Source organism: Dendrobates tinctorius, unplaced genomic scaffold (assembly GCF_039654945.1).
Source record: "Dendrobates tinctorius isolate UK_male_01 unplaced genomic scaffold, ASM3965494v1 ptg000037l, whole genome shotgun sequence".
In the NCBI taxonomy this organism is placed as follows: Eukaryota; Metazoa; Chordata; class Amphibia; order Anura; family Dendrobatidae; genus Dendrobates; species Dendrobates tinctorius.
This window is the reverse complement of record NW_027361705.1, coordinates 11654021-11678835: the sequence shown is the minus strand read 5'-3', so window position 1 is coordinate 11678835 and position 24815 is coordinate 11654021. Positions and strand designations below refer to the sequence as shown.

Sequence of the window (24815 nt, the reverse complement as noted above, 5' to 3'; positions counted from 1 at the left end):
CAACCTATCTAATGTAAAGTGTTTGTCATCTGTGTTCATAAACTGACGCTATCGACCATGCTCTACTTGACGATCTAAGATTATTATTATTATTATTATTATTATTTATTGTTATAGCGCCATTTATTCCATGGCGCTTTACATGTGAGGGGGGTATGAGCAAGAAGAGAAATTTGATCCTTGATCATACAGCTTACTTTGAGCAGTTTATGCTGCTTCATATGATGATGGAGAGCCTTGGTTATTAGTCTATCAAGATTGCTTTTTTCCTGCTGCAAAACATTAATTGAGCACAAACAAAGAATTCCCATACCTGAAGTGACCACACATAGGACTCACCACCACCATAGCTTCTAGGTGATGTAGAGTCACCTCCATCAAAAACGGTTACGGCCTAATGGCACAACTTCCTCCTCTGATGACATCATCATTCATTCATCTTCTCTAGATTTTCCTTGATTTGGAGTGCTACGACTACCTCGGATGCCACTGCTGCTAACACCTGAGCTGTCGGTGCCACTACTGTGATCAAATCTTTTGAAATTTGAATTTGCCAATTTAAATACATTTTTCCTAAAAATTAGGTTAGCACTCTGAGGTCTCCTAGGAGGATCTGAACACTTCTCAAGTCCTTTGATGCAAACAAGACCTTAGTAATGTTCAAGTGATCTCACCACAGAAAAAGAGGGTAACGTGGTAATATCAAACTGCCCATTTAACAACACACTTTTCATATGATTTAAAAAATGTAATACCTGAATGCTTTGCCTTTGCTTTTATATGGGCTATGATAGTGCCTCCTTATTGACTGTTATATACCTTGTGGTGGGATAGCCGCAAGGTATTATTGGCAAGCGTGGCCACAATGGAGCCTTGTGAGCCAACATTTTCTAGTCTATGTAATTATCTGCAACATACAATTTTAGTTGATTCTTTTGAGGCAGATTGCAAATTAAATGAAGAGAGGATAGGTTGGCTCTAGTAGTAATTGCAATCAAATTAATGGAGTAACATATGGAGATAAATATCATTGTTATATACAGTGGGTATGGAAAGTATTCAGACCCCTTTAAATTGTTCACTCTGTTTCATTGCAGCCATTTGGTAAATTCAAAAAGGTCACTTTTTTCTCATTAATGTACACTCTGCACCCCATCTTGATTGAAAAAAGTAGTGATCTGCCCTCAGAATATAGGGCAATATGTTTCTATTATGTGCTGGTTTAGTTGTTATAGCACCATCTAGTGGTGGCTGAATTTAGAGCCTGTGTCTTTAACAGCAGAGTGTTGCATTGTGGGATTGAAGCAATGTATACTGGGAAGCGGAAGATGCCATTTTCTTCTGCATACTTCATAGGACACACGTGTTTATTTGTCCTCCTGTAACTCCCCAACTTGAGTCGCTATCCTGGTAAAGCATATCTGGTAAGATTAATATCTTTTCTTGCAATGCAGTATTGTACAGAGATATTATTAACTGTATAGCAGCCAGGAGATGTTATTAACTGTATAGCAGCCAGTGCATAGGAGATGTGATTAGAAACCTGTGTATTTCCAAGTAAAGTTTGCATCACACTGTATACTTTCCTGTAATTGTAAGTGTTAGCTTATCTATGTTGTTTGTATTCTTATAGTTTTACCACATCTTCTATACCTCTTCACCAATAAACAAGTTAGACTACAGAGAGTCTGCTTATTTGGAAGACAAACTGGTTTATGCTGTATGCTAGACTGCACACCGTGTCAACGTGTATGAAGGCAGAACACATAGAAATGTACACATTTTTGAAAATTTATTATAAAAGAAAAACTGAAATATCACATGGTCATAAGTATTCAGACCCATTGCTCAGACACTCATATTTAAGTCACATGCTGTCAATTTCCTTGTGATCATCCTTGAGATGGTTCTACTCCTTCATTGGTGTCCAGTTGTGTTTAATTAAACTGTTAGGAATTGATTTGGAAAGGCACAAACCTGTCTATATAAGACCTCACAGCTCAAAATGCAAAATACCAAATGAGAATCATAAGGTCAAAGGAACTGGCCAAGGAGTTCAGAGAAAATTGTGCCAAGGCACACATCTGGCCAAGGTTACAAAAGAATTTCTACAGTACTCAAGGTTCCTAAGAGCACAGTGTCCTCCATAACCCTTAAATGGAAGAAGTTTGGGATGACCAGAAGTATTCCTAGACCTTGCTGTCCAGCCAAACTGAGCAACTGTGGGAGAAGAGCCTTGGTGAGAGAGGTAAAGAAGAACCCCAAGATCACTGTGGCTGAGCTCCACAGGATGCAGTAGGGAGATGGCAGAAAGTTCCACAAAGTCAACTATCACTGCAGCTCTCCACTAGTCGGGTCTTTATGGCAGAGTGAACCGACAGAAGCCTCTCCTCAGTGCAAGACATATGAATACCTGCATAGAGTTTGCTAAGAAACACATGAAGGACTCCCAGACTATGAGAAATAAGATTCCCTGGTATGATGAGATAAAGAGAGAACTTTTTGGTGATAATTCTAAGCAGTATGCGTGGAGAAAACCAGACACTGCTCATCACCTGCCCAATACAATCCCAACAGTGAAACATGGAGGTGGCAGCAAAATGCTATGCGGTTTTTTTCAGCTGCAGGGAGAGGACAACTGGTTGCAATTGAAGGAAACATGAATACAGCTAAGTACAGAGATATCCTGGATGAAAACCTCTTCCAGAGTGCTCTGGACCTCAGACTTGGCTGAAGGTTCACCCTCCAACAAGACAATGACCCTAAGCACACAGCTAAAATAACAAAGCAGTGGCTTCCGAACAACTCTGTGACCATTCTTGTCTGGCCCAGCCAGAGCCCTGACCTAAGCCCAATTGAGCATCTATGGAGAGACCTGAAAATGGCTGTCCACCAACCTGATGGAACTGGAGAGGATCTGCAAGGAAGAATGGCAGAGGATCCCAAAATCCAGGTGTGAAAAACTCAAAAGGGTGCTTCTACTCAATACTGAGCAAAGGGTCTTAATACTTATGACCATGCAATATTTCAGTTTTTCTTTTTTAATAAGTTTGCAAACATTTCTACATTTCTGTTTTTTTTCAGTCAAGATGGGGTGCAGAGTGTACATTAATGAGAAAAAAATGAACTTTTTTGAATTTACCAAATGACTGCAATGAAACAAAGTGAAAAATGTAAAGGGGTCTATATACTTTCCGTACCCACTGTATAACCTATATAGGAACGGTTAAGGCAGACAGGGTGATTTTAGATCTGCCTAGGCATCTCCACTCCCCAACTTCAATAGTGTTTGGGCTCCCACTCCCTTTTCTCTTTGTTGAGCACTTACTTTATCTTACTCATCCATCATCCAGAGTAACAATAGTGGTATGAAGAAATTCTATGCGGTCTCCCTTAAAACAGAGTTAAATTAGAGCTAGATCACAAGTTTGGCTTCTGAACTGTAGCATCACCTGTCTTTAACAGACAGTGTACCTGTATCAAATAATGGTTTCTTCTTTTCAAATGGTCTGAGGATGCATTTCTTGTCATTTAATAATTCTTTATTAATTACGGGTTATTTTCTGTCTATTGTCAAATGAACTTGCCATGAATGACTCGCGTTGTATTCATTTTTTTAGATTTTGCCCAATGTCCTGTATATTACATTATTGAATACATGATGAATAAAAAAGGATAAATACTATACAGCAAATCTCCGCAATATCACTGGCATAGGAATACAGAGGTCATAGCGAAGAAATACTCAATTTGCAAGATCTCCAGCAGTATTTACATATCGTGCTAAGCAATAAGTTCTCTACAATCTACATTCCTTATCCAGGTCCGGGTTTGTGTAGGACTTCTCCTCAGCATTATAAATAACTGTTGGCTTACTGCTGTAGTCATTATCATATGAGTTTTCTATTTGTTTTTCTTGCACTGGAATCATCATAACGTCTTTCTTGAAAACAGCATCATCCTTCAGAAGAAGGAAAATATGTTAAAACATCAAGTTTTCTCAAAACCACTTAATGTTACTTTCATTCAGGCTTCTCTCACACTAATGTTTAAAAAAATTGTAGCCAGTCTCATCAAGAAGAGTTGGACGAGTGGATTTACCTTTTAACATGGGAGTTAAATGTGACTGTGCAATTATTTTCTGTGCTCGGATCCGTATACATAACATAATATTTTACATACTATAATGCTCTATGTAAACTTAAAAGCTAATTGAAAAAAATAAAGCTATCTAATATATAAAGCTGTGTGTGTGTGTGTGTGTGTGTGTGTGTGTGTGTGTGTGTGTGTGTGTGTGTGTGTGTGTGTGTGTGGATGTCCGGGATTGGCATGTGCACCGTCACAGCTACAGCCACAAAATTTTGCACAGTCACATGTCTGGACCCCGAGAGCGTCATAGGCTATGTTGTGAGGCAAAATTTTAACCCCACGCGCTCCAATTCACCAAACAATTTTGCCTATTATTCTTATCATTTCTATGGTGTTATCATCCTTCTGTAAAGCTGGAAATAGCAATTTATTACTGTGCCAACACAGACCACCCTCTGACACAGACTGCAGGGGGAGCCCAGTATCACACAGGATGGGATTAGATACACGGCTCAGCAGTCAGTATCACACAGGATAGGATTAGATACACAACTCAGCAGTCAATAGGAATAGATACATGGCTCAGTAGACAGTATCACACAGGATAGGATTAGATACACTGCTGAGCAGTCATCAACACACGATAGGATTAGATACTTTCTGCTGAGTTGTGTATCAGACAGGAGAGGATTAGGTACACAGCTCAGCAGACATTATCACATAGGATAGGGTTAGATACACAGATACACATATTTATCAAAAGACTCTTGAATGAGTTGAAAATAAAATACTATCAATACTTGGGTAATCGTTTAGTTAATTTGTGTTGCAAATCTGTAGTGTTGAATATATGATGTGAAATGTTTTTATGTGCAATATAATCATTATAATTTGTTATAACTAACCACAGTTGGTTACTATGCCCAGGCAACGTCGGGCTCTTCAGCTAGTCTTAAATAAACATAAAGATACATAGATAACCAGTAGATGTATTATTTCACACCATCCTACATATTATAAACTTGCACCATTTAGTGCTTTTCATGTGGCGCTTATTCTACAGCTTTTTAACTTGTTTATTATATTAAATTAATTAAAAATGGACTTGGGCCCCCTATTTTATGAAAACAGCAAAGGTAAAGCTGATAACTGTAAGCTGGTATTATCAGGAAAAGTTGCAAAATCTCGGAGAGGTTAGCTACGTTGAAGATCATTAACCCCTTCACCCCAAGGGTGGTTTGCACGTTCATGACCGGGCCAATTTTTACAATTCTGACCATTGTACCTTTATGAGGTCATAACTCTGGAACGCTTCCATGGATCCTGGTAATTCTGACATTGTTTTCTCGTGACATATTGTACTTCATGTTAGTGGTAAAATTTCATTCAAATAACTTGTGTTTATTTGTGAAAAAAACGGAAATTTGGCAAAAACTTTGAAAATTTCGCAATTTTCCAACTTTGAATTTTTATGCCCTTAAATCACAGAGATACGGCACACAAAAAACTTGATAACTAACATTTCCCACATGTTTACTTTATATCAGCACAATTTTGGAACCAAAATTTTTTTGTTAGGAAGTTATAAGGGTTAAAAGTTGACCAGCGATTTCTCATTTTTACAACACCATTTTATTTTTAGGACCACATCACATTTGAAGCCACTTTGAGGGGTCTATAGGATAGAAAATACCCAAAACTGACACCATTCTAAAAACTGTACCCCTTAAGGTGCTCAAAACCACATTCAAGAAGTTTATTAACCTTTTAGGTGCGTCACAGGAATTTTTTTGAATATTTAAAAAAAAATGAACATCTAATTTTTTTTCACAAAAAAAAATACTTCAGGTTCAATTTTTTTTATTTTACCAAGGGTAACAGGAGAAATTGGACTGCAAAAGTTATTGTGCAATTTGTCCTGAGTACGCTGATACCTGATTTGTGGGGGGGAACGACTGTTTCGGCGCATGGCAGAGCTCAGAATGGAAGGAGCGCCGTTTGACTTTTTCAATGCAAAATTGGCTGGAATTCAGATCGGACGCCATATCACGTTTGGAGAGTCCCTGATGTACCTAAACAGTGGAAACCCCCTACAAGTGACCCCATTTTGGAAACTAGACCCCCCAAGGAACTTATCTAGATATGACCCACAAGGGCTTTACAGAAGTTTATAACGTACAGCGGTACAATTAAAAAATCATATTTTTTCCACAAAAATGATCTTTTCACCCCAATTTTTATTTTCCCAAGGGTAACAGGACCCTAAAAGTTATTGTGCAATTTGTCCTGAGTATGCTGATACCCCACATGTGGGGGTAAACCACTATTTGGGCGCATGGCAGAGCTCGGAAGGGAAGCAGCGCTGGAATTGAGATCGGACACCATGTCGCGATTGGAAAACCCCTGATGTACCAAAACAGTGGAAACCCCCCCACAAATGACCCCATTTTGAAAACTAGACCCCCTAAGGAACTTATCTAGATGTGAGGTGAGCACTTTGAACCCCCCAGTGCTTCACAGAAGTTTATAACGCCCGGGCGTGAAAATAAAAAATTTGTATTTTTTCCACAAACGTGATCTTTTAGTCACCATTTTTTTTTATTTTCCCAAGGGTAACAGGAGAAGTTAGACCCCAAAAGTTGTTGTCCAATTTGTCCAGAGTATGTGGGAGAAAACTACTGTATGGGCACACGTCGGGGCTCGGAAGGGAAGTAGTGACGTTTTGGAATGCAGACATTGATGGAATGGTCTGCGGGTGTCATGTTGCCTTTGGAGAGCCCCTAATGTACCTAAACAGTGGAAACCCCCCACAAATGACCCCATTTTGAAAACTAGACCCCCTAAGGAACTTATCTAGATGTGAGGTGAGCACTTTGAACCCCCAAGGGCTTCACAGAAGTTTATAATGCCAGGGCATGAAAATAAAAAAATCATATTTTTTCCACAAACATGATCAATTAGTCCCCAATTTTTTTATTTTCCCAAGGGTAACAGGAGAAATTGAACCCCAAAAGTTGTTGTCCAATATGTCCCGAGTAAGCTGACACCCCATATGTGGGAGAAAACTACTGTATGGACACACGTCGGGCCTCGGAAGGGAAGCAGTGCCATTTTGGAATGAAGACTTTGATGGAATGGTCTGCGGGTGTCATGTGCGTTTGGAGAGCCCCTAATGTACCTAAACTATTGAAACTCCCCACAAGTGACCCCATTTTGGACACTAGACCCCCCCACGGAACCTATCTAGATGTGTGGTGAGCACTTTGAACCCCCAAGTGCTTCACAGAAGTTTATAACGCTCGGACGTGAAAATAAAAAAATCATTTTTTTCCACAAAAATGATATTTTTGCCCCCAATTTTTTATTTTCCTAAGGGTAACAGGAGAAATTGGACCCCAAAAATTGTTTTGCAATTTGTCCTGAGTAGGCTGAAACCCTACATGTGGGGGTAAAACACTGTTTGGGCGCATGGCAGAGCTTGGAAGGGAAGGAGCACCATATGACTTTTTCAACTCAGAATTGGCTGGAATTGAGATCAGACGCAATGTTGCATTTGGAGAGCCCCTGATGTGCCCAAACAGTGGAAACCCCCAATTCTAACTCCAACCCGAACCCCAACACACCCCTAACCCTAATCTCAGCCCTAACCCAAGCCCTAACCCTAACCCTAATGGAAAAATGGAAATAAATACATTTTTTTAATTTTATTATTTTTCCCTAACTAAGGGGGTGATAACGGGGGGTTTGATTTACTATTTATGGCGGTTTTTATTTTTGGCAGCTGTCGCACGCTGAAAGGCGCTTTTTATTGTAAAAATAGTTTTTGCATCACCACATATTGAGAGCTATAATTTTTCCGTATTTTGACCCACTGAGTCATGTGAGGTCTTATTTTTTGCGGGACGAGTTGACGTTTTTATTGGTACCATTTTCGGGCACGTGACATTTTTTGATCGCATTTTATTCCTATTTTTGGGACGCAGAATGAACAAAAACCAGCGTTTCATGAATTTCTTTTGGGGGAGTGCGTTTACACCGTTCTGCATGCGGTAAAATTGATAAAGCGGTTTTATTCTTCGGGTCAGTACGGTTACAGTGATACCTCATTTAGGTCGTTTTTTTATGTTTTGTCGGTTTTATGCAATGAAAAATATTTTATATAAAAAATAATTATTTTTGCATTGCTTTATTCTGCGGGCTATAACTTTTTTATTTTTTTGCTGATGATGCTGTGTGGCAGCTCGTTTTTTGCAGGACAAGATGACGTTTTCAGTGGCACCATGGATATTTATATGCGTCTTTTTGATCGCGCGTTATTACACTTTTTGTTTGGCAGTATGATAATAAATCATTATTTTTTGTTTCGTTTTTTATTTTTATTTTTTAAGGGGTTCACTAAAGGGGTTAACTAATGGGACAGTTTTATAGGGCGGGTCGTTACGGACGCGGCGATACCTAATATGTGTACTTTTATTGTTTTGGGGTTTTTTATTTTCAAAAAATGAATTTATTGGGGAATATTTTTTTTTTTTTTTTACTAATTTATTTGGCGATTTTTTTTAAAATTATTTTTACACTTTTTTTTTACTTTATTACATAGTCCCAGGTGGGACATCACTGTCCTGTGACAGATCGCTGATCTGTCACATCACAGATCACTGTGACAGATCAGCAATCTGTCACAGGCATTGAAGAAGACTTCCTCTTGCCTGCGCTTTGCAGGCACTGAGGAAGCCAGCTTCCTGCAGGCCCCCGAAGGCCCCCGTCGCCATCTTGGATTTGGGGGCCTGGAGGAAAGGAGCCCCCGCAGCAGCGCTGCACATTGCGCTGCTGTGGGGGGCTCAGGGAAGCACGGAGGGAGCCCCCTCCCTGCTGATGCTTCCCTTTAACTCCCGGTACACCGCGATCGTGTTTGATCACGGTGTGCAAGGGGTTAATGTGTCGGGGGCGGTCCGTGACCGCCCCTGACACATAGTGCCGGGTGTCAGCTGTGATAATCAGCTGACACCCGGCTGCGATCAGCGGCGCTCACCACGTGGGCGCCGCTGATCGCAGTAGACGTACTATCCCGTTCATGGGCATAGGGGCCCAGGTCCCATGGACGGGATAGTACGTCTCATGTCAGGAAGGGGTTAAGGAAGGTGAAGAGTTCTTAGACAGAGCAGAATTATCTCTTCATGTTACAGAAAGAGAAGAAATTCCAAGTGCACCTGAAGAAACAGAGGAATGGAGACATGTGACCCAGAGAAGCAGGAGGATCAGGAGGCAGTCAGCACCCATACTTCTCAGGAACCAGTACCAGGCTCTCACGCAGGAAAACAATGAAGAAATACATCAGGATAAGACTTTGCCCACAAACAGCAACCTTGTACGCCTTCAGAGTCCTCCTGGATGGAGAAAGAAAAATGTTGTGAAGAAGAAAAGGAGAGTGGTGATCAATGGGGGATTCCCTGTTGAGAGGAACAGAGGCCGCTATCTGCAGACCAGATATAACTTCAAGAGAAATGTGCTGTCTTCCAGGTGCAAACATTAAAGATGTGTATGACAGGATATCAGGACTCTTCAGACCTACAGATGACTACCCATTCCTGCTACTACATGTGGGGACAAATGACACCGCAAGAAACGACCTGGAAACCATCTGCAGAGACTTTGAAAACTTAGGCAAGAAAGTGAAAGAACTGGGAGCGCAGGTGGTCTTCTCTTCCATCCTCCCAGTGGATAGCCATGGAACAAGGAGCTGGAATATGATTCTGCAGGTGAACAACTGGCTACGTCGATGGTGCCGTCAGCAACGATTTGGAATTCTGGATCACGGAGTGAATTACCTATAGGATGGACTACTTGCTAGAGATGGGGTGCACCTTACGAAGACTGGAAAACATGTATTTGGAAGTCGCCTTGCTACACTTGTAAGGAGTGCTTTAAACTAGAACAACATGGGAAGGGAAGCAAAAGACCAGAAAAAGCCATATACCTGACAAATGCTATTGAGAACTCTGCTATTAGAAGTGGAAAGGAAGAACAAAGACAAAAGAATCTAATTGATAAAAATATTGGAGAAAGAGAAACCAATCACAAACTAAAATGTTTCTATACTAATGCACAAAGCATGGGCAACAAACAAGGAGAATTGGAACTACTAACACAGGAAAAGAAATATGATGTCATTGGAATCACTGAAACTTGGTGGGACAATACACATGATTGGAATACAAGACTAGAAGGATACAACTTATTTGCAAGAAACAGACTTGATAAACGAGGAGGAGGTGTCGCATTGTATGTTAGAAACGCGTATATCTGCACAGAGATTAAAGCTTCAGAGACTAGGAGCTCTGTGGAAACTGTTTGGGTAAGGATACAAGGACACAACAATGGAAAGGACACCATTGTAGGCATTTACTACAGGTCGCCTCTGCAAGCTGAAGATATGGATGAATTCTTTATGCATCAAATGGCCAAGTTCTCCAAAAAATATGACATAGTTGTCATGGGAGATTTCAACTATCCAGACATTTGTTGGGAATCTCTCTCAGGCAAAACTAACAGGTCAAGAAAATTCTTATCCTATCTTGCTGACAACTTTATCTTCTGAAAGGTAGGGGAGAAAACAAGTGGAACTGCTACCTTGGATCTAATCCTTATAAACAGGGAGGAAATGGTTGAGGAGGTAAAAGTGGCTGGGACCCTAGGAGGTAGCGACCATGCTATTTTGGATAACTAGAGGAGGAAGACCTGTGAAGACTCAGACGTCAAGGTTAGATTTCAGAAAGGCAGATTTTAAGGGATCCAGAAAGAGAATTGGAGGGATCCAATGGCTGGATATCCTTAAAGACAAAAATGTCCAGGAAGGATGGGAAATCTTGAAAAATGAAATTCTCAAAGCACAATTGTTAACAATTCTGAAAAGAGGGAAGAATAGAAAGCATTTAAGGAAACCAGGATGGATGAATACAGAACTCAAGCAGATGCTAAAAAGGGAAGAAAAAAATGTTTATAAAATAGAAAGAGGGAGGCATATCTAAAGAAGAATATAATGCTGTCTGCAGAACCTGCAGGGCACAAATCAGATTAACTAAAGCTGACAATGAATTGAGGCTTGCAAGAGATGTCAAAAGCAATAATAAAGGATTTCGGGGATATGTCAAAAGTAAAAGAAAAGTCCAAGATGCTATAGGATTTTTACAGGGTGAATATGATGAAATGGTAAGACTGGATGTTGAGAAGGGCGAACTTTTAAATTCCTATTTTGCATCTGTTTTCTCTCAGAAAGGAAATATAACATCAACTGTTCTTCACTGTCCTATTAAGGGAATAGAAGAATCCAGGATATCTATAAACAGAAAGATAGCGAGGAAACACTTAGCTAACCTAAATGAATTCAAGTCTCCAGGTCCAGATGAATTACACCCCAGAGTACAGAAGGAGATAGCAGAAGAAATTTTTGAACCCCTCTCCATAATCTTTGGAAATTCTTGGAGAACAGGAGAAGTCCCAGAAGACTGGAGAAGAGCAAATGTTGTTCCTATCTTCAAACAGGGGAAGAAGGTGGACCCAGGCAACTATAGGCTGGTGAGTCTGACTTCTATACCAGGAAAGATCTTTGAACAAATTATTAAACAACATGTATGTCAGTACCTGGATAAGAATGCAGTGATTAAACAGAGTCAGCATGGGTTTGTATGTAATAAGTTATGTCAGACTAACTTAATTTCCTTCTATGACGGAATCACTGATTGGGTGGATCAAGGAAATTCTGTAGATATAGTATATCTTGACTTCAGCAAAGCATTTGACAAAGTATCTCATACAATCCTTATTGAAAAAATGACTAAGTATGGAATGGACAAGGCAACTGTTAGGTGGATTCATAACTGGCTTAGTGATCAGACCCAAAGAGTGGTCGTAAATGGCTGCACATCCAGTTGGAATAATTTCTCAAGTGGGGTACCACAGGGCTCTGTCCTGGGCCCTGTATTGTTCAACATCTTTATCAACGATTTAGATGAAGGAATTGAGGGTAAACTGATTAAATTTGCTGATGACACAAAGCTAGGAGGGATAGCTAATACGCTAATACTAGAGAAGAGAGAGAGAGGATTCAAAAAGATATCAATAAACTGGAGCAGTGGGCAGCAACTAACAGAATGGTTTTTAACAGGGAAAAATGCAAAGTACTACATCTGGGCAATAAAAATGAAAAAAGCATATACAGAATGGGAGGAATAGGGCTAAGCAACAGCACATGTGAAAAAGACTTGGGTATACTAATAGATCACAGACTGAATGAGTCAACAGTGTGATGCAGCAGCAAAAAAGGCAAATGCAATTCTAGGATGTATTAACAGAAGCATACAGTCTAGATCACATGAAGTCATTATTTCCCTCTAGTCCTCTTTGGTCAGACCTCATCTGGAATATTGTGTCCAGTTTTGGGCACCACATTTTAAAAAAAGACATCAACAAACTGGAGCAAGTTCAGAACAGAGCGACCAGAATGGTGACCGGTCTGCAAACCCTGTCTTATGAGGAAAGGTTGCAGGATTTGGGAATGTTTAGTTTGCAGAAGAGAAGACTGAGAGGAGACTTAATAGATGTCTAAAAATATCTAAAGGGCTGTCACATTGTAGAAGGATCATCTTTATTCTCATTTGCACAAGGAAAGACTAGAAGCAATGGGATGAAACTGAATGGGAGGAGACACAGATTAGATATTAGAAAAAACTTTTTGACAGAGGGATCAATGAGTGGAACAGGCTGCCACAAGAAGTGGTGAGTTCTCTTCAATGGAAGTCTTCAAATAGAGGCTGGACAGACATCTGACTGGGATGATTTAGCGAATCCTGCTTTGAGCAGGGGGTTGGACCAGATGGCCCAAGAGGTCCCTTCCAACTCTACAATTCTATGATTCTATGATCAGGCTGGCAAAATCCATAGATATTGGGCCCATCACAGCCTAACGATATTACTAGGTTGCTGGCCCAGAAGTAGATCATCACATGAGATGTTAAAAGTCTGGTGCTTTGCCTTTGCTCGGCCCAATTGCCCTGGTGCAGTGAAAATCATGGTAAAGAGGCTTGGGGTTGCTGTGAGCTATGAATTGCCTGAAAACATAGCTGATATCAAGCCTTTGTGTTAGTAATGGAGAGTTGTCTATCAGGCACTCCCATTACTAAAAAGTAAAAATTACACACACAAATAAAAAATTGTTTATCTTAGAAAAACACTCCCCAACTTTTTATCTGGTTCATCAATTTATTTTAAAATAAAGAAAAAAATGCATGTAGGTCTGATGTAGTCCAGGGAATTCAACGTAGTTCACAAATGGACACCTGAAAAACATTAAAAGAGAGAAAGGAAAACAAGACACTGTCCCTTGTTCACCAATTAATTATAAAAAAAATCCAACGCAGGTCTGACGTAGTCCAGCTCTTCCACGAAGTTTCCCGATTCTGTCTTTCAAAGCCTATGGAGCCTTGTTCTGAGACTCCATAGGCTTATAGCAGCAGCCACTCCCCATTCATGCTGCACTCCGTGAGATCGGGCGACTGTGAAGAGCGGTAACATTTCTGATATTACCGCTTTTCACAGTCGCCAGGACTTGTGGAGTTCAGCGTGAGCCAGGAGTGGCTGCTGCAAAATGCTTCAGAGCGAGGCTCCATAGGCTTTGGAATCGGAGAACATCGTGGGAAGTGTTGGACTAAATCGGACATGCGTGAAACCTTTTTTTTTTTTTTTATTAAAACAAACTGGTGAACGAGGGACAGTGTCTTGTTTTTATTTCTCACCTTCTTTATGTTTTTTTTTTTTGTTTCTATTAGTGGACTACATCAGATTCCCGAGACTATGTTGGACCTGTATGAATTTTTATGTTTGCTTTGAAATAAAATTTGTGAACTAGGGAAAAACCCGAGGATTGTTTTTTTTTTTTTAAATACACAATTTGTGTATGTTATTTACTTCTTAGTACTGGGTTAGTAAAGGGAGTATCTGGTAGACAATTCTCCATTACTAACACCAGGGCTTGATGACAGCTGTAATTTAAGACACTTCACAGCTAACATAAACCCCAAGGCCCAGTTCTTTGAATGCCTCTGCTCCAAGACAATCGAAAAGAGCGAAAGCAAAGCACCAGAATTGGAGCATGTTATGTGAAGATCCACTTCTGGGGTTGCTGAGGGCTGGTGTGTTTAGGCTGGGAAGAGCACAATAACCAGGGACAGATAATATCAGCTCACAGCTGTCTGCTTTATCTTTGCTGGTTTCAAAAAATAGGAGGGACCCCATGTAAATTTGTTAATGGATTAGTTAGATCAACAAGCATAGAAATCTGTAGAAAAAAGTCAACATGAAAGGTACTAAGGAGTGCTATTTTAAAATATGTATGGGGTGGGGTTGTGAAATTATACATCTGTAGGATTTCTATCTATCTATGAGTGGTCCTACTCAGTAACTGACAGCTATCTTTACATGCACAGCCATACAGGTAAGGCTGTCAATCACTGAATAGGTCCACCCACTGGACTCCTAGGCTTTCAAACATCAAGAATTTAAATAAATAAAAGATAGGCCATGTTCACACATTCAGTATATGATCAGTATTTTGTCAGTATTTGTATGCCAAAACTAGGAGTGGGTGATAAATACAGAAGTGATGACGAGTTTCTATTATACTTTTCCCCTAATTGATCCATTTCTGATTTTGACGCACAAATACTGATGTGAAATACTGAATATGTGAACATGACCTTCTCCTGAAACGATTCGTACAAACTAGCAGTATATATTTATTTGCTTAATTTCTCTTTCTTTGTACCATGCTGTCTACAGATCGGACTTCCTGTATGACATGACAAGTCTATATTAGAAACATGCAGAATTTGGAAAATATGTCAGTTTAATGGCCATGAAGTTTACTATTATGGAACCTTATATTTTTTAACAAAGACATTTGAGGTTAAAATATTGACCCATATTTCATCCTTCAGTATCTTATATGATGCAATGATGCAAATACAGTTTTATAATAGGAAAAAATGGTATGGTTGGTCCACATGGGGCAAAATTTCAACTTAAATTGCCTGGAAATTTACAAAGATAAATTCTACAATAAATTTAAAATACCTGGTTTTACAAATCTTAACCATGTGCTTAAAACCTTTCAAAACTTTTCAAATCAGATATTTTAAAAAAACTCTTGTCTCAATTTCTAATGTGAAATTTAACTATGGATTTCATTCATTTAAATGTAGTATGGGTGAAATCCTTGTTCAATGTGCCTTATAATCTTCAGTATCTAACACTTTTAGAGTTTGCTGCGATTTCACTGTGGATTTCGGCCCAAATCCTCATAATTTTCCAGGATGGTCAACTCACCCTATCAGTGTAAACCCATGACTTTCTTTCAAACTTAAAGAAGTTATTCAGAACTAACTATCTTCATTTTTTGCATGTGGGGCTAAGGACTAACAGGTATGTAGTTGCAAAGTACTTTGTGGGGCTAAGGATTAACAGGTACATAGTTGTAAAATACTTACCAGTTCTGCCCTGCTCTGATCTCTGTTGGCTCAGAACCTGTCATGCCTCAGGATTCGATCTGGCAGTCTTGTGTTTTGTCTGCTAGCATCTCTATTGGCTGAGCCACTGGAGATCTGGTAGCTGTTGTGCTGCTGATTACCCTTTGCCTTTTCATCTACTCTTTTCTTAGGGTACCGTTACACTTAGCGATGCACCAGCGATCCCGACAACGATATGGTTCGCTGGTGCATCGCTAAGAGGTCGCTAGTGAGCTGCCACACAGGCAGATCTCACCAGCGACATCGCAGGGGTCGGGGGTCGCTACTTACCAGTCAGACGCGGCGATCCAGACGTCCTCCCGCCCGCGTCCACGCGTCGCTCGTCGGCACCACAGGAAGCCCCAGCAGGAAGCGCCCGACGAGAATTGATCCAGGACGTTCTCGCGCGATCAGCGATGAGCAGCGGGGGAGCCGGTCGGAGGTAAGTATCAGACATAGGGATATCGCTAGCAATATCGCTGCTACGTCACAAAAGCGGTGATGTTACAGCGATATTGCTAGCGATATCGCTATGTGTAACGGGGGATTTACAGGAGGTGTTTTCCATTTGCTGTTTGGCCTGACACTGCAGGGGTTTCTATTTAAATCTCACTGTTATCTGTTCCCTGCTGGTGATAGCTTACAACTACCCAGTTTGATGGTAAAGGAGAAGTCCTTTTTGTGACAGTCTGTTAGTGTCTTCTCCAGGAGTTATCTACGTAGTTTAGGTTGTCTGTGTATTTCCTTTTCCTCTCCCATTTGGTTGATTGCTCCTACTATACCCTTCTTTTCCACTTTGTTGTTTCACAGGCATTTTTGTATGATTGCAGTTTCCTTTCATCCCAGTCTGTTACTTCTGTCTGTCCGGTTTGTGCTATCCGTTTCACATCAGTCCAATATTTCCCTTGGTGGGGGAGGGAATAGTTTCAGTGTGCATTCAGGAGCATAGTACGGTTGCAGACCTAGGCCTCTCTACCTTCAAGAGTATCCCTTGGACAGGAATAGTGAGGCTCCAAGCTCCAGGGACAGTTGCAGGCCTCCTCTCCCTTACTTCAAACTGGCACATCATAACAGAACGGTAACAGACTGCTGATGTCATGGGTGTGTCAAATGTAACAGACTGTCGCTCTGCATCTGGCTGCAGAAGGTCTCTGTGTTTGGCATTACAGATGCCTCCTTTATCCTTCTGACTCTTGGATCCAGCATCAACCTCCCTCCGGCTCTAGTTGACACACATGTACCTGGGGGTTTATAAATGCCCAGGCTGCTGCAAAGTCACTTGTGATATTCACATTTTTCCCTTGTGAAGGCATGGAGCTGTAGCAGTCTATCTTCCTCTCTTGGGCTGTTTTATGATGTTTGGTGTTACTTCTCTGAGTCTGCTCCAGCTAAATTCATTTCCCCTTGTCTGTCTACATTTTTGACTTTAGTTTGAAGTGGGGACTGACCAGGGTTTAGCTCCAGGAAAATACAGGACTTAGGTTTCTGCTAGGCGATTGGTGAGGTACCAATTTAGGGACGGTAGGGCCTGCCTGGTAAGGTGTTAACAGATCTGAGTAGGGGGTCTCCACTCACCCTTTCCATAGTGTCATATCGAAGGGGCATCATCTAATCTTCCACTGCACTCTGCTCTGCTGATGGGAATTCTCTGCTGATGTCATGATGATTGACACTTCCCTGTTGTCTAACTGCTGGGAGCCAGCTGTTACTTTACATAACATCTGCAGTGACGACCCGTTGACAGAGTAGACCAGAATGGAAGCAGCTGCTCTGTTGCTGAGAAGTGAAATTAAGCCAGAGAATCGCCGGCTGAATCAGCAGAGATTATCACCAGAACAGACAGGAACTTATCAACTACCTGCCTGTTAGTTCAAAGCCCCATACACAAAAGTAATTAAAGTCCCAGATAACCCCTTTAAGGGAGTCTTAACCTGACATTCATATAATGATTACAACAGTATCTTCACTTGTCATTTTAACAATATAGTGCATGTCTCCCATGATTATCAAAGCAAAAGAAAAGGGAAAATTTCCTTTTTTGGATTAGCAATCCTTCAATATTTGATATGACAAAAATATATGGTTCGATAATAGCACAGAGAGGGAAGAGCAACAAACCCTTATCCTATGATACTAATGAAAAGTGACCAACTAGGAACCATCATTAGTCAACTCACTTTCTTACTAATTAACCTAAGCATACTCTGTTTCATATTCATATTGCTAAAGCAAAGCTGTGCCTGATTTACTGTATCTCCACAACTGTCCATCAAGTGGGCAGTACTAGACCTGCAAATCATTACTGACCAGTTCTTCTTCATCATCTTCATCATGTCGGACACCACACCAACATTTTTTCTTGTATTTATCTGACCAGAAGCAGACAAGATTGCAGACTGGCCTTATGAATAGTGGTTTAATATTCTTCCCATGTTCATGACCTGAAGAATAAATGCATGACATGTTATATCAGTAGATGGCTCTGATATAGCTTTGGCTCATTACAGTTTGGATGGGTTGTATCCACATTCTAGCTTGCACCGTAGAGGAAAGGAATAGATCATTCATGTGTGTTGATTTTAATTGTAAGGCAGGAATAAGTTGCTATCTGACCTTCATCAATTAAAAAAAAAAAATGTCACTTAGATATTAGTAAAAACATTAAGACTTTACCAACCTGTTATAAAACTGATCAAAAGCCCAGCGATGATGCACCCAAGGCAGCCCACAGCACTGTAGTAAAGGTAGGACAAACTGTACCAGTTATCTGCCAGCACTGACCTGATAGGAAAAAATCATTTGTTAAAAAGCTATAGGAGAAAGGAAAAAGCACAAAATGCATATTTTTTAAATCTTCTGGTTTACCACAAAACCTTAGTAAGTGTTATAAGCCACATTAGTCAATCTGCACTAAAAATGTTAAATGGCTAAGCTTTGAATAAATCAATAGTAAAAACAAAATAAGAAACTTTGAAATATTTTCTTTTCATAGAAAGTATGCTTCTTGCTTCTTTCTCCATTTATGAGCGCCTCCTCCTTGAGGGAAAAGGTAGTACGCTGCTATGGCACTGACATTGGGGGCATCGACTAAGAGCGGCCTGATACAAGACTAAGCAAGATAATTGGGTAAGAGTCACAGCGGCACGCCTGGACCCGTATATCTGTATACCCAGGAAGATGCAGGCATTCCAACTATCTACCTATTATTTTGTTGTCTCTGCTGCTGAGAACAAGATGCTATCTGTAGCTCTGGGGGAAAGAGCCAGTGTACTGTACGGAAAGGGATGGCGAGTTTTTAACCTGTTACTCTCTGTACACCAGTTTGGCCATGCATAAAATGAACACTGTTTGCAAAAGTGGATATGGTGTCCTGATTGAAAGGGTTAAATGTGACAGTTCTGCACAAAGTATATCAGAGTGGACTGTGGAGTTCTCAGAGTCCAAAGTGCTGTCACACATGCACAGTCACAACACTCAATTTTCTGTAATGGGTCAAGGCATAGAAGATGTGGCCCTCTCCCACAACTACTGCTTTGGGTTCAGTATCATCTACTTCAGCTAGTACAGAAAAGAAGATGGTGTAGCCAATGAACTGAGTTCTCCTTATGTGGCGCCCCTGCGGTCATAGTAGCTACAGGGTAGTGCACTTCAACCAGAGGTGTGGTGCATTGCTCTCAGGTAAGGAAGGGGCACTGCCACTGCCAGGACTCACACACCAGCACCCAACACTAGTACCCATCTGGCCAGGGGGTGTTAATTAGAGGGTGTGGGTGGAGAAAGTAGAGAAGGGGCCGAACTTAAGGAAGTGACAGTTGGTGGAAGGAGTTAGTGCTGAAGTAAAGAGATTATTCTGGAACGTGTCAGTCAGTCAAAGCCTGACAGAGGCTGAGGGAAGAAGTCTACAGGGTGCTGAAGCTGAAAGCAGCTTGTCCTCAGTCTACAGAGAAGTTAAGAAGGACAGAAGAGAGAGAGAGGCTCGAGAGGCAGAAAGGAAGAAGAGGTCTCAGGGGCAAGGATAATGAGCAATCCCTCCGTGGGGCCCGCATCCATCGGCGTGGTTGGTGGAGGGACCAGGTTGCAGTTAGGGGACCGGGCCCAAAACTAGTGGTGAAACTAAGGACTCAGCTAGGAAACCGGAGGTGGCAGTATCTTTAAGTGCTCCAGCCGACCCCACAGTCATTCACCGAAAAGGCAGACATATAGGATCCAGGGGTCTGACCAACATCACCCGACAAGATCTGAGTCTGCTGGCTTGGGATACTGTATGTGAAGACACAGGGCAGGAAAGGTGATAGCCAGCATAGTGAAACGGCCAGGAAATTAACATCAAAGAGAGCCCTGGCAACGTACACCCCAAGCTACCTGAGAGCTGTCTGGATCACAAGTCTGGAGGACACAGCACCTCAGCTGGGGACTGTAACAACAGAACTGTGAGTAAAAGTGTAAAGACTGCACCCTGCTGTGTCCTCAGTTTATTTGCTGCGTCATCTGCCCTGCACTACAACCACCATTATCTTGAACACCATAATCTACCCTGGGGAATAGCTCTGCCTGTGGAGAGCAGAACCAACTCTGCTGCTTCAACAAATGCCCCAGTGGACTGAATGTGCAGCATCAGCTGACACCTTACTTGACGAGTACCACAGGGGGCGTCATGAATCTGTCATAAACTTTAAACCCCTTTTCATCATTTTTATTGGACGCCCAGGGCCACGGACCGGGTCTCTGCTGCCGTGACACATTCCTTTCAGAACTGACCAGGCCTGCTACCAAGCATTCCCACGGCCCTGGCGGGTGCTCCATTTTGGCATCACAAACAGGGTTCATACCCCAGCATTGCCAGATACTGTGTGCCATGGACTTATTAAAATTGTCAAATGGCCGCCATTACCAGAATACAGAAATGCGGGAAGAGCAAGGCGTGTCGTCGTGGGTGGAACCAGGGAGAAGGGCGCAAAAAATAATGCCTGCCCACTGCACTTACTTTGATGTGACCAAAACATGGCCGATGGCCAGGGAAATCTGCCTCCTGGCCTGGAATGGCGGCAAAAGAAAAAGGAAAGGCCCACGAAGGTGGGGGAAGAAAGAACTGGCTGGAAAGTGTGCAGCAGGAAGGAAGGCAACGGACCCAGAGCATCAGCTAACACCTTACTTGCCGAGTACCACAGGTGGCATCACAAATCTTTTATAAACTTTATACCCCTTTACATTATTTTTATTGGACGTCCAGGGCCACGGGCTAGGTCACTACTGCCGAGACACATCTCCTTAAGAACTGACCGGGCCCGATATTGAGCACCCCCATGGCCCTGACGAGCGCTCCACTTATGACATCACTACTCATAACAAAACAGAAGAAGGAATCTCTTTTTTTCTGTAATGGGGCCTAGGTGTAGAAGATGAGGCCCTTTCCCATGACTATCACCTTGGGTCCAGTTACGCCTACTTCAGCTAGGACGGAAAGAATATGGTGTAACCAATGATCTGAGCTCTACTCATCACATCATTAATCATATGCCAACACAGAAGAAGGAATCTCTCCTTTTTTTACCAGGAACCAGGGAAGAAAGGACAATAAAATTGAAAGACAGGAGTTAATATCACAATAAAAAGAATTCATTAAGCTTTATCAACATGTAAACAAGGATTTTGGTGTCGCTGACAATATATACCTTGCCGGTGGAATAGTGGTAGTCAGGGTTGTAGGCAGAACTGTGCCTAATGTGCCATTGATGGTTTCATTAAGCAATTTGCATCCATCTGTCCTTAGTGTTAGAGGAAGTGTCTTGGATGGGGGTGCAGGATATATAAATCCTCCAATGGCAACCCAAAAAGACAGTGTGATTCCTGTCAGCAGGCCTCCTAAAGCACCCTGGAAAGTATAGGTATAATAAGGTTATAAATGATAGCTTATAAATGTAAATTCTTATTATATCAGCTATATTAATAGAGCATTAGGAGATTACTACTGCTAAGAGCCATTCATTATACAAAAACATCACAAAATATGTAATTTAATTAGATTGCATAAATATATGGATGGACAGTACATTTATTATCTAATGACCATTTTACGCCTAAGTCTACACTAATGATTAAAGGGCATCCGCTACTTGAAGAGGAAAGAAGGTTTAATCATTATCACAGACAGAGATTCTTACTGTAGGAGCAGTGAGTCAGTCCAGTACAGAATTCCCATGCAGTATTGATGAGTATGTGCTACTCGGCCGGGCCTCCCACCATGTCCAAAAACAAAAGCAGATCCAAAGACATCTGAGACACCATAGAAATCCTTATAACAATCCAATCTTTATTCCAAAAGATTTCAAACAGCTTTTCCCATGTACATCACTTCCCACTTAGCTTTTCTCATACACATCACTATCTACCCAGATTTCCTATCTCCTCACTGATGGAATATAATGTAAGTATGATCCAAGTACTTGAATACCTATATTGTTGCCGGTTATATCATGAGGAACAGTGCACAACCAACCCTAATAAATGGAAATGACATTTGAGGGTATTTGATGGATCTGATGAGATGTGTCTACGTTTCCATATTGAAATTGTGATGTCTCCTGTATGTGATACCCATATGGATTATTTTTTATCTATACAGTAAATATGTTTGTATATATTTCTTCAGAAAGTGATTCTAGTGTATAAAATAAGCAATAAAGTTATTATGGCTACTGGGATAGGCCTGAGGAGGAGGAAGAGGTGGAACCTATTAATCTTGAAGGATGTAAAGCTGTGTTAGTAAAGAGACATACTGTACAGTGACTATATTTTGGCTTCAGAAGGGCCATATGGTCACATTTTTGCTCTATTTTTGTCTCCTTACTGCTGTGATGTTTTACATATTTGGGAATGAAGATTAGATTTTTATAATGATCTCTATGGTGCCTCGAATATCTTTGGATTTGTAAGAGCAGTGAGACTATGGACCTCACTGACACAACATGTTGTAACTTAACAGTGATTTCACTATACAAAATCAGGAATGGTTTGGGTTCTTGATGAATATAGATACAGGTTTTGGGCACTAGATTCAATGATGTGATATATATGCAGAGAAATAGTCTGATTGCCGTATGTGGAGTCGGGAAGGATTTGATTCCTACTCCGGTTCAATTTGCATTGGTTTCTTGGGGGTTTTGCCTTCCTTTGTATCTACACATTAAATTAGTTGTAGAGGTTGATCTCGATAGACTTGTGTCTGGTTTCAATTTTTCTTTCAATCTTGCCAATACGAGTTATGGGTCCATAAAAAATACAGACAGTACATAGATGACATCAGTGTACAATCCATGTGCTGTTCGTATTTAACATTGCAATGTTTAGAAGAAGCTTTGCAATTTATTTATTTAGGCATCTGTGAAAAACATGGATGACACTGATGGTAAAAAGGGACACACGGACCGTATACTGATGACACACTTATCCAAAACACTGTTTCACATACAGTATGTGTTTAAACATGGACGCGTGAATGAGGCATTGGGGTGAAGGTTTTCTTTGATGGCTAACACAGATAAAAAGTTTCAAGAGATGGACTCAAAAACATTCTTTTAATTTATTTTCATCTAATTAAAAAAAATAAAAAATATTATAAAGAAATGAACAATGTGGATCAAGTAATTGCTGCCATGAAGAGCACGACTCAGTTCAGTTCTGTGCTTATGGCAATTGGTCCTCCTTGAATGAAAGACAAAACAATTAATTTTGCCATTTTTCGGACTTACCTTCCAGTTGGTCCATGGGAACAAAATACCCAAAGAGAATAACCCTAACATTGGACCTCCACACATCCCATGGATACTAAGTGCAGCCTGTGGATATAAATCAATTGAAAGAAATGAAGGAGAGATATTAATCCTTTTTCATTGATTATCGACATTAGCATTCGTTATCAATCGCAAGGCGACATGTGGTCTACATTTAAGCCCCGTCACACATAGTGATCTCGCTGGCGTGATCGCTGCTGAGTCACAAGTTTTGTGACGCAACAGCGATCTCACCAGCGAGATCGCTGTGTGTGACAGCGATCAGTGACCGGCCCCCCTGCCAGGTATCTCTGATCGCTGCGGAAACCTCTGGACATTTTTGGGGTCGCTGGTCTCCCGCTGGCCAGCATGCATCGCTGCGTGTGACAGGCTGGAGATCAGCGACCAGGAGCTGGTAACCAAGGTACACATCGGGTTTCTAAGGGGTGCGCGGCGCCTAGAAACCCGATGTGTACCTTAGTTACCAGCGCGCTAATGCAGGGAGCTGGTAACCAAGGTACACATTGGGTTTCTAAGTGCCGCACGCCCCTTACAAACCCGATGTGTACCTTGATTACCAGCTCCCTGCATCAGCACGCTGGTAACTAAGATACACTGTGGGTAACTAAGCGACGTGCGTTGCTTGTACCCGCATGTCGCTGGTGCTGATCGCTTGTGAGCTGCCAAAGTGATATCGTTGTCGGGATCGCTGGTGAGTCGCTATGTGTGAGGGGCCCTTACTCTGCTGACTGCTTTACATGAAATTGCATCTAAGTGACTGTTGTATCCAAGCTGACAGACTGATGAAAGGGCACCTCATCCCATGTCATGCAGTCAATGCCCCAGCAGTGGGATTGTGGGGTGCAGATGGGTTGAATGACAGCCAGGGACCTAATGAAGGTGTCCAACTCTTCCATCTTTGTACTCCAAAGCTTAATAGGCTTGTTATAGGTTTGGCTTAAATACATGATATTAATTTTATTAAATGTAAAAGATTTTTTTAAATATTTTGAAAAAATGTGTGAACAATAATAAGTTCCACAATTTGATGTGTTGAAATATGTTCGACTGCTTAGGAAATATTATAAATGTGCTCCTGATATATGTTGTTATTTGCAGTGTCTGATCATGCTCCAGTTCATGGTCAGCACTTACAACAGTCCCTGGCTAGAGGAGGGAAGCACAAGTCACTTGTGATAAGTGAGTATACAGACAAAACTGCAGGTTCTCACAGCTGTTAATTTCTGAGATAGCACATTTCCCTACCTAAGCTAACACATTTACCACTATATTTTATCACAGAAATGAGAATTTATGATGAGCTCACAGGACTTGTGACGGTGCTCAAACTAAGTCAAAGACATACAGTGGGGCAAAAAAGTATTTAGTCAGTCAGCAA

At 41.2% G+C, this 24815-nt stretch overlaps 1 protein-coding gene across 1 annotated transcript in view; it reads right to left on the bottom strand.

Moving 5' to 3' along the window:
* Positions 1-3526: 3526 nt before the first annotated feature.
* The window catches only part of SLC5A12 (solute carrier family 5 member 12), a 280241-nt gene continuing 258952 nt past the window's right edge, over positions 3527-24815 (bottom strand). Inside the window, exons 11-15 of the mRNA XM_073573874.1 lie at positions 23396-23482; positions 21320-21519; positions 18325-18428; positions 17955-18088; positions 3527-3961 (exon numbers count right to left, since the gene is read on the bottom strand). Coding sequence (XP_073429975.1) covers positions 3800-3961; positions 17955-18088; positions 18325-18428; positions 21320-21519; positions 23396-23482 — 687 coding nt within the window. The 3' untranslated portion in view covers positions 3527-3799. The remainder of the gene's footprint in view (positions 3962-17954; positions 18089-18324; positions 18429-21319; positions 21520-23395; positions 23483-24815) is intronic.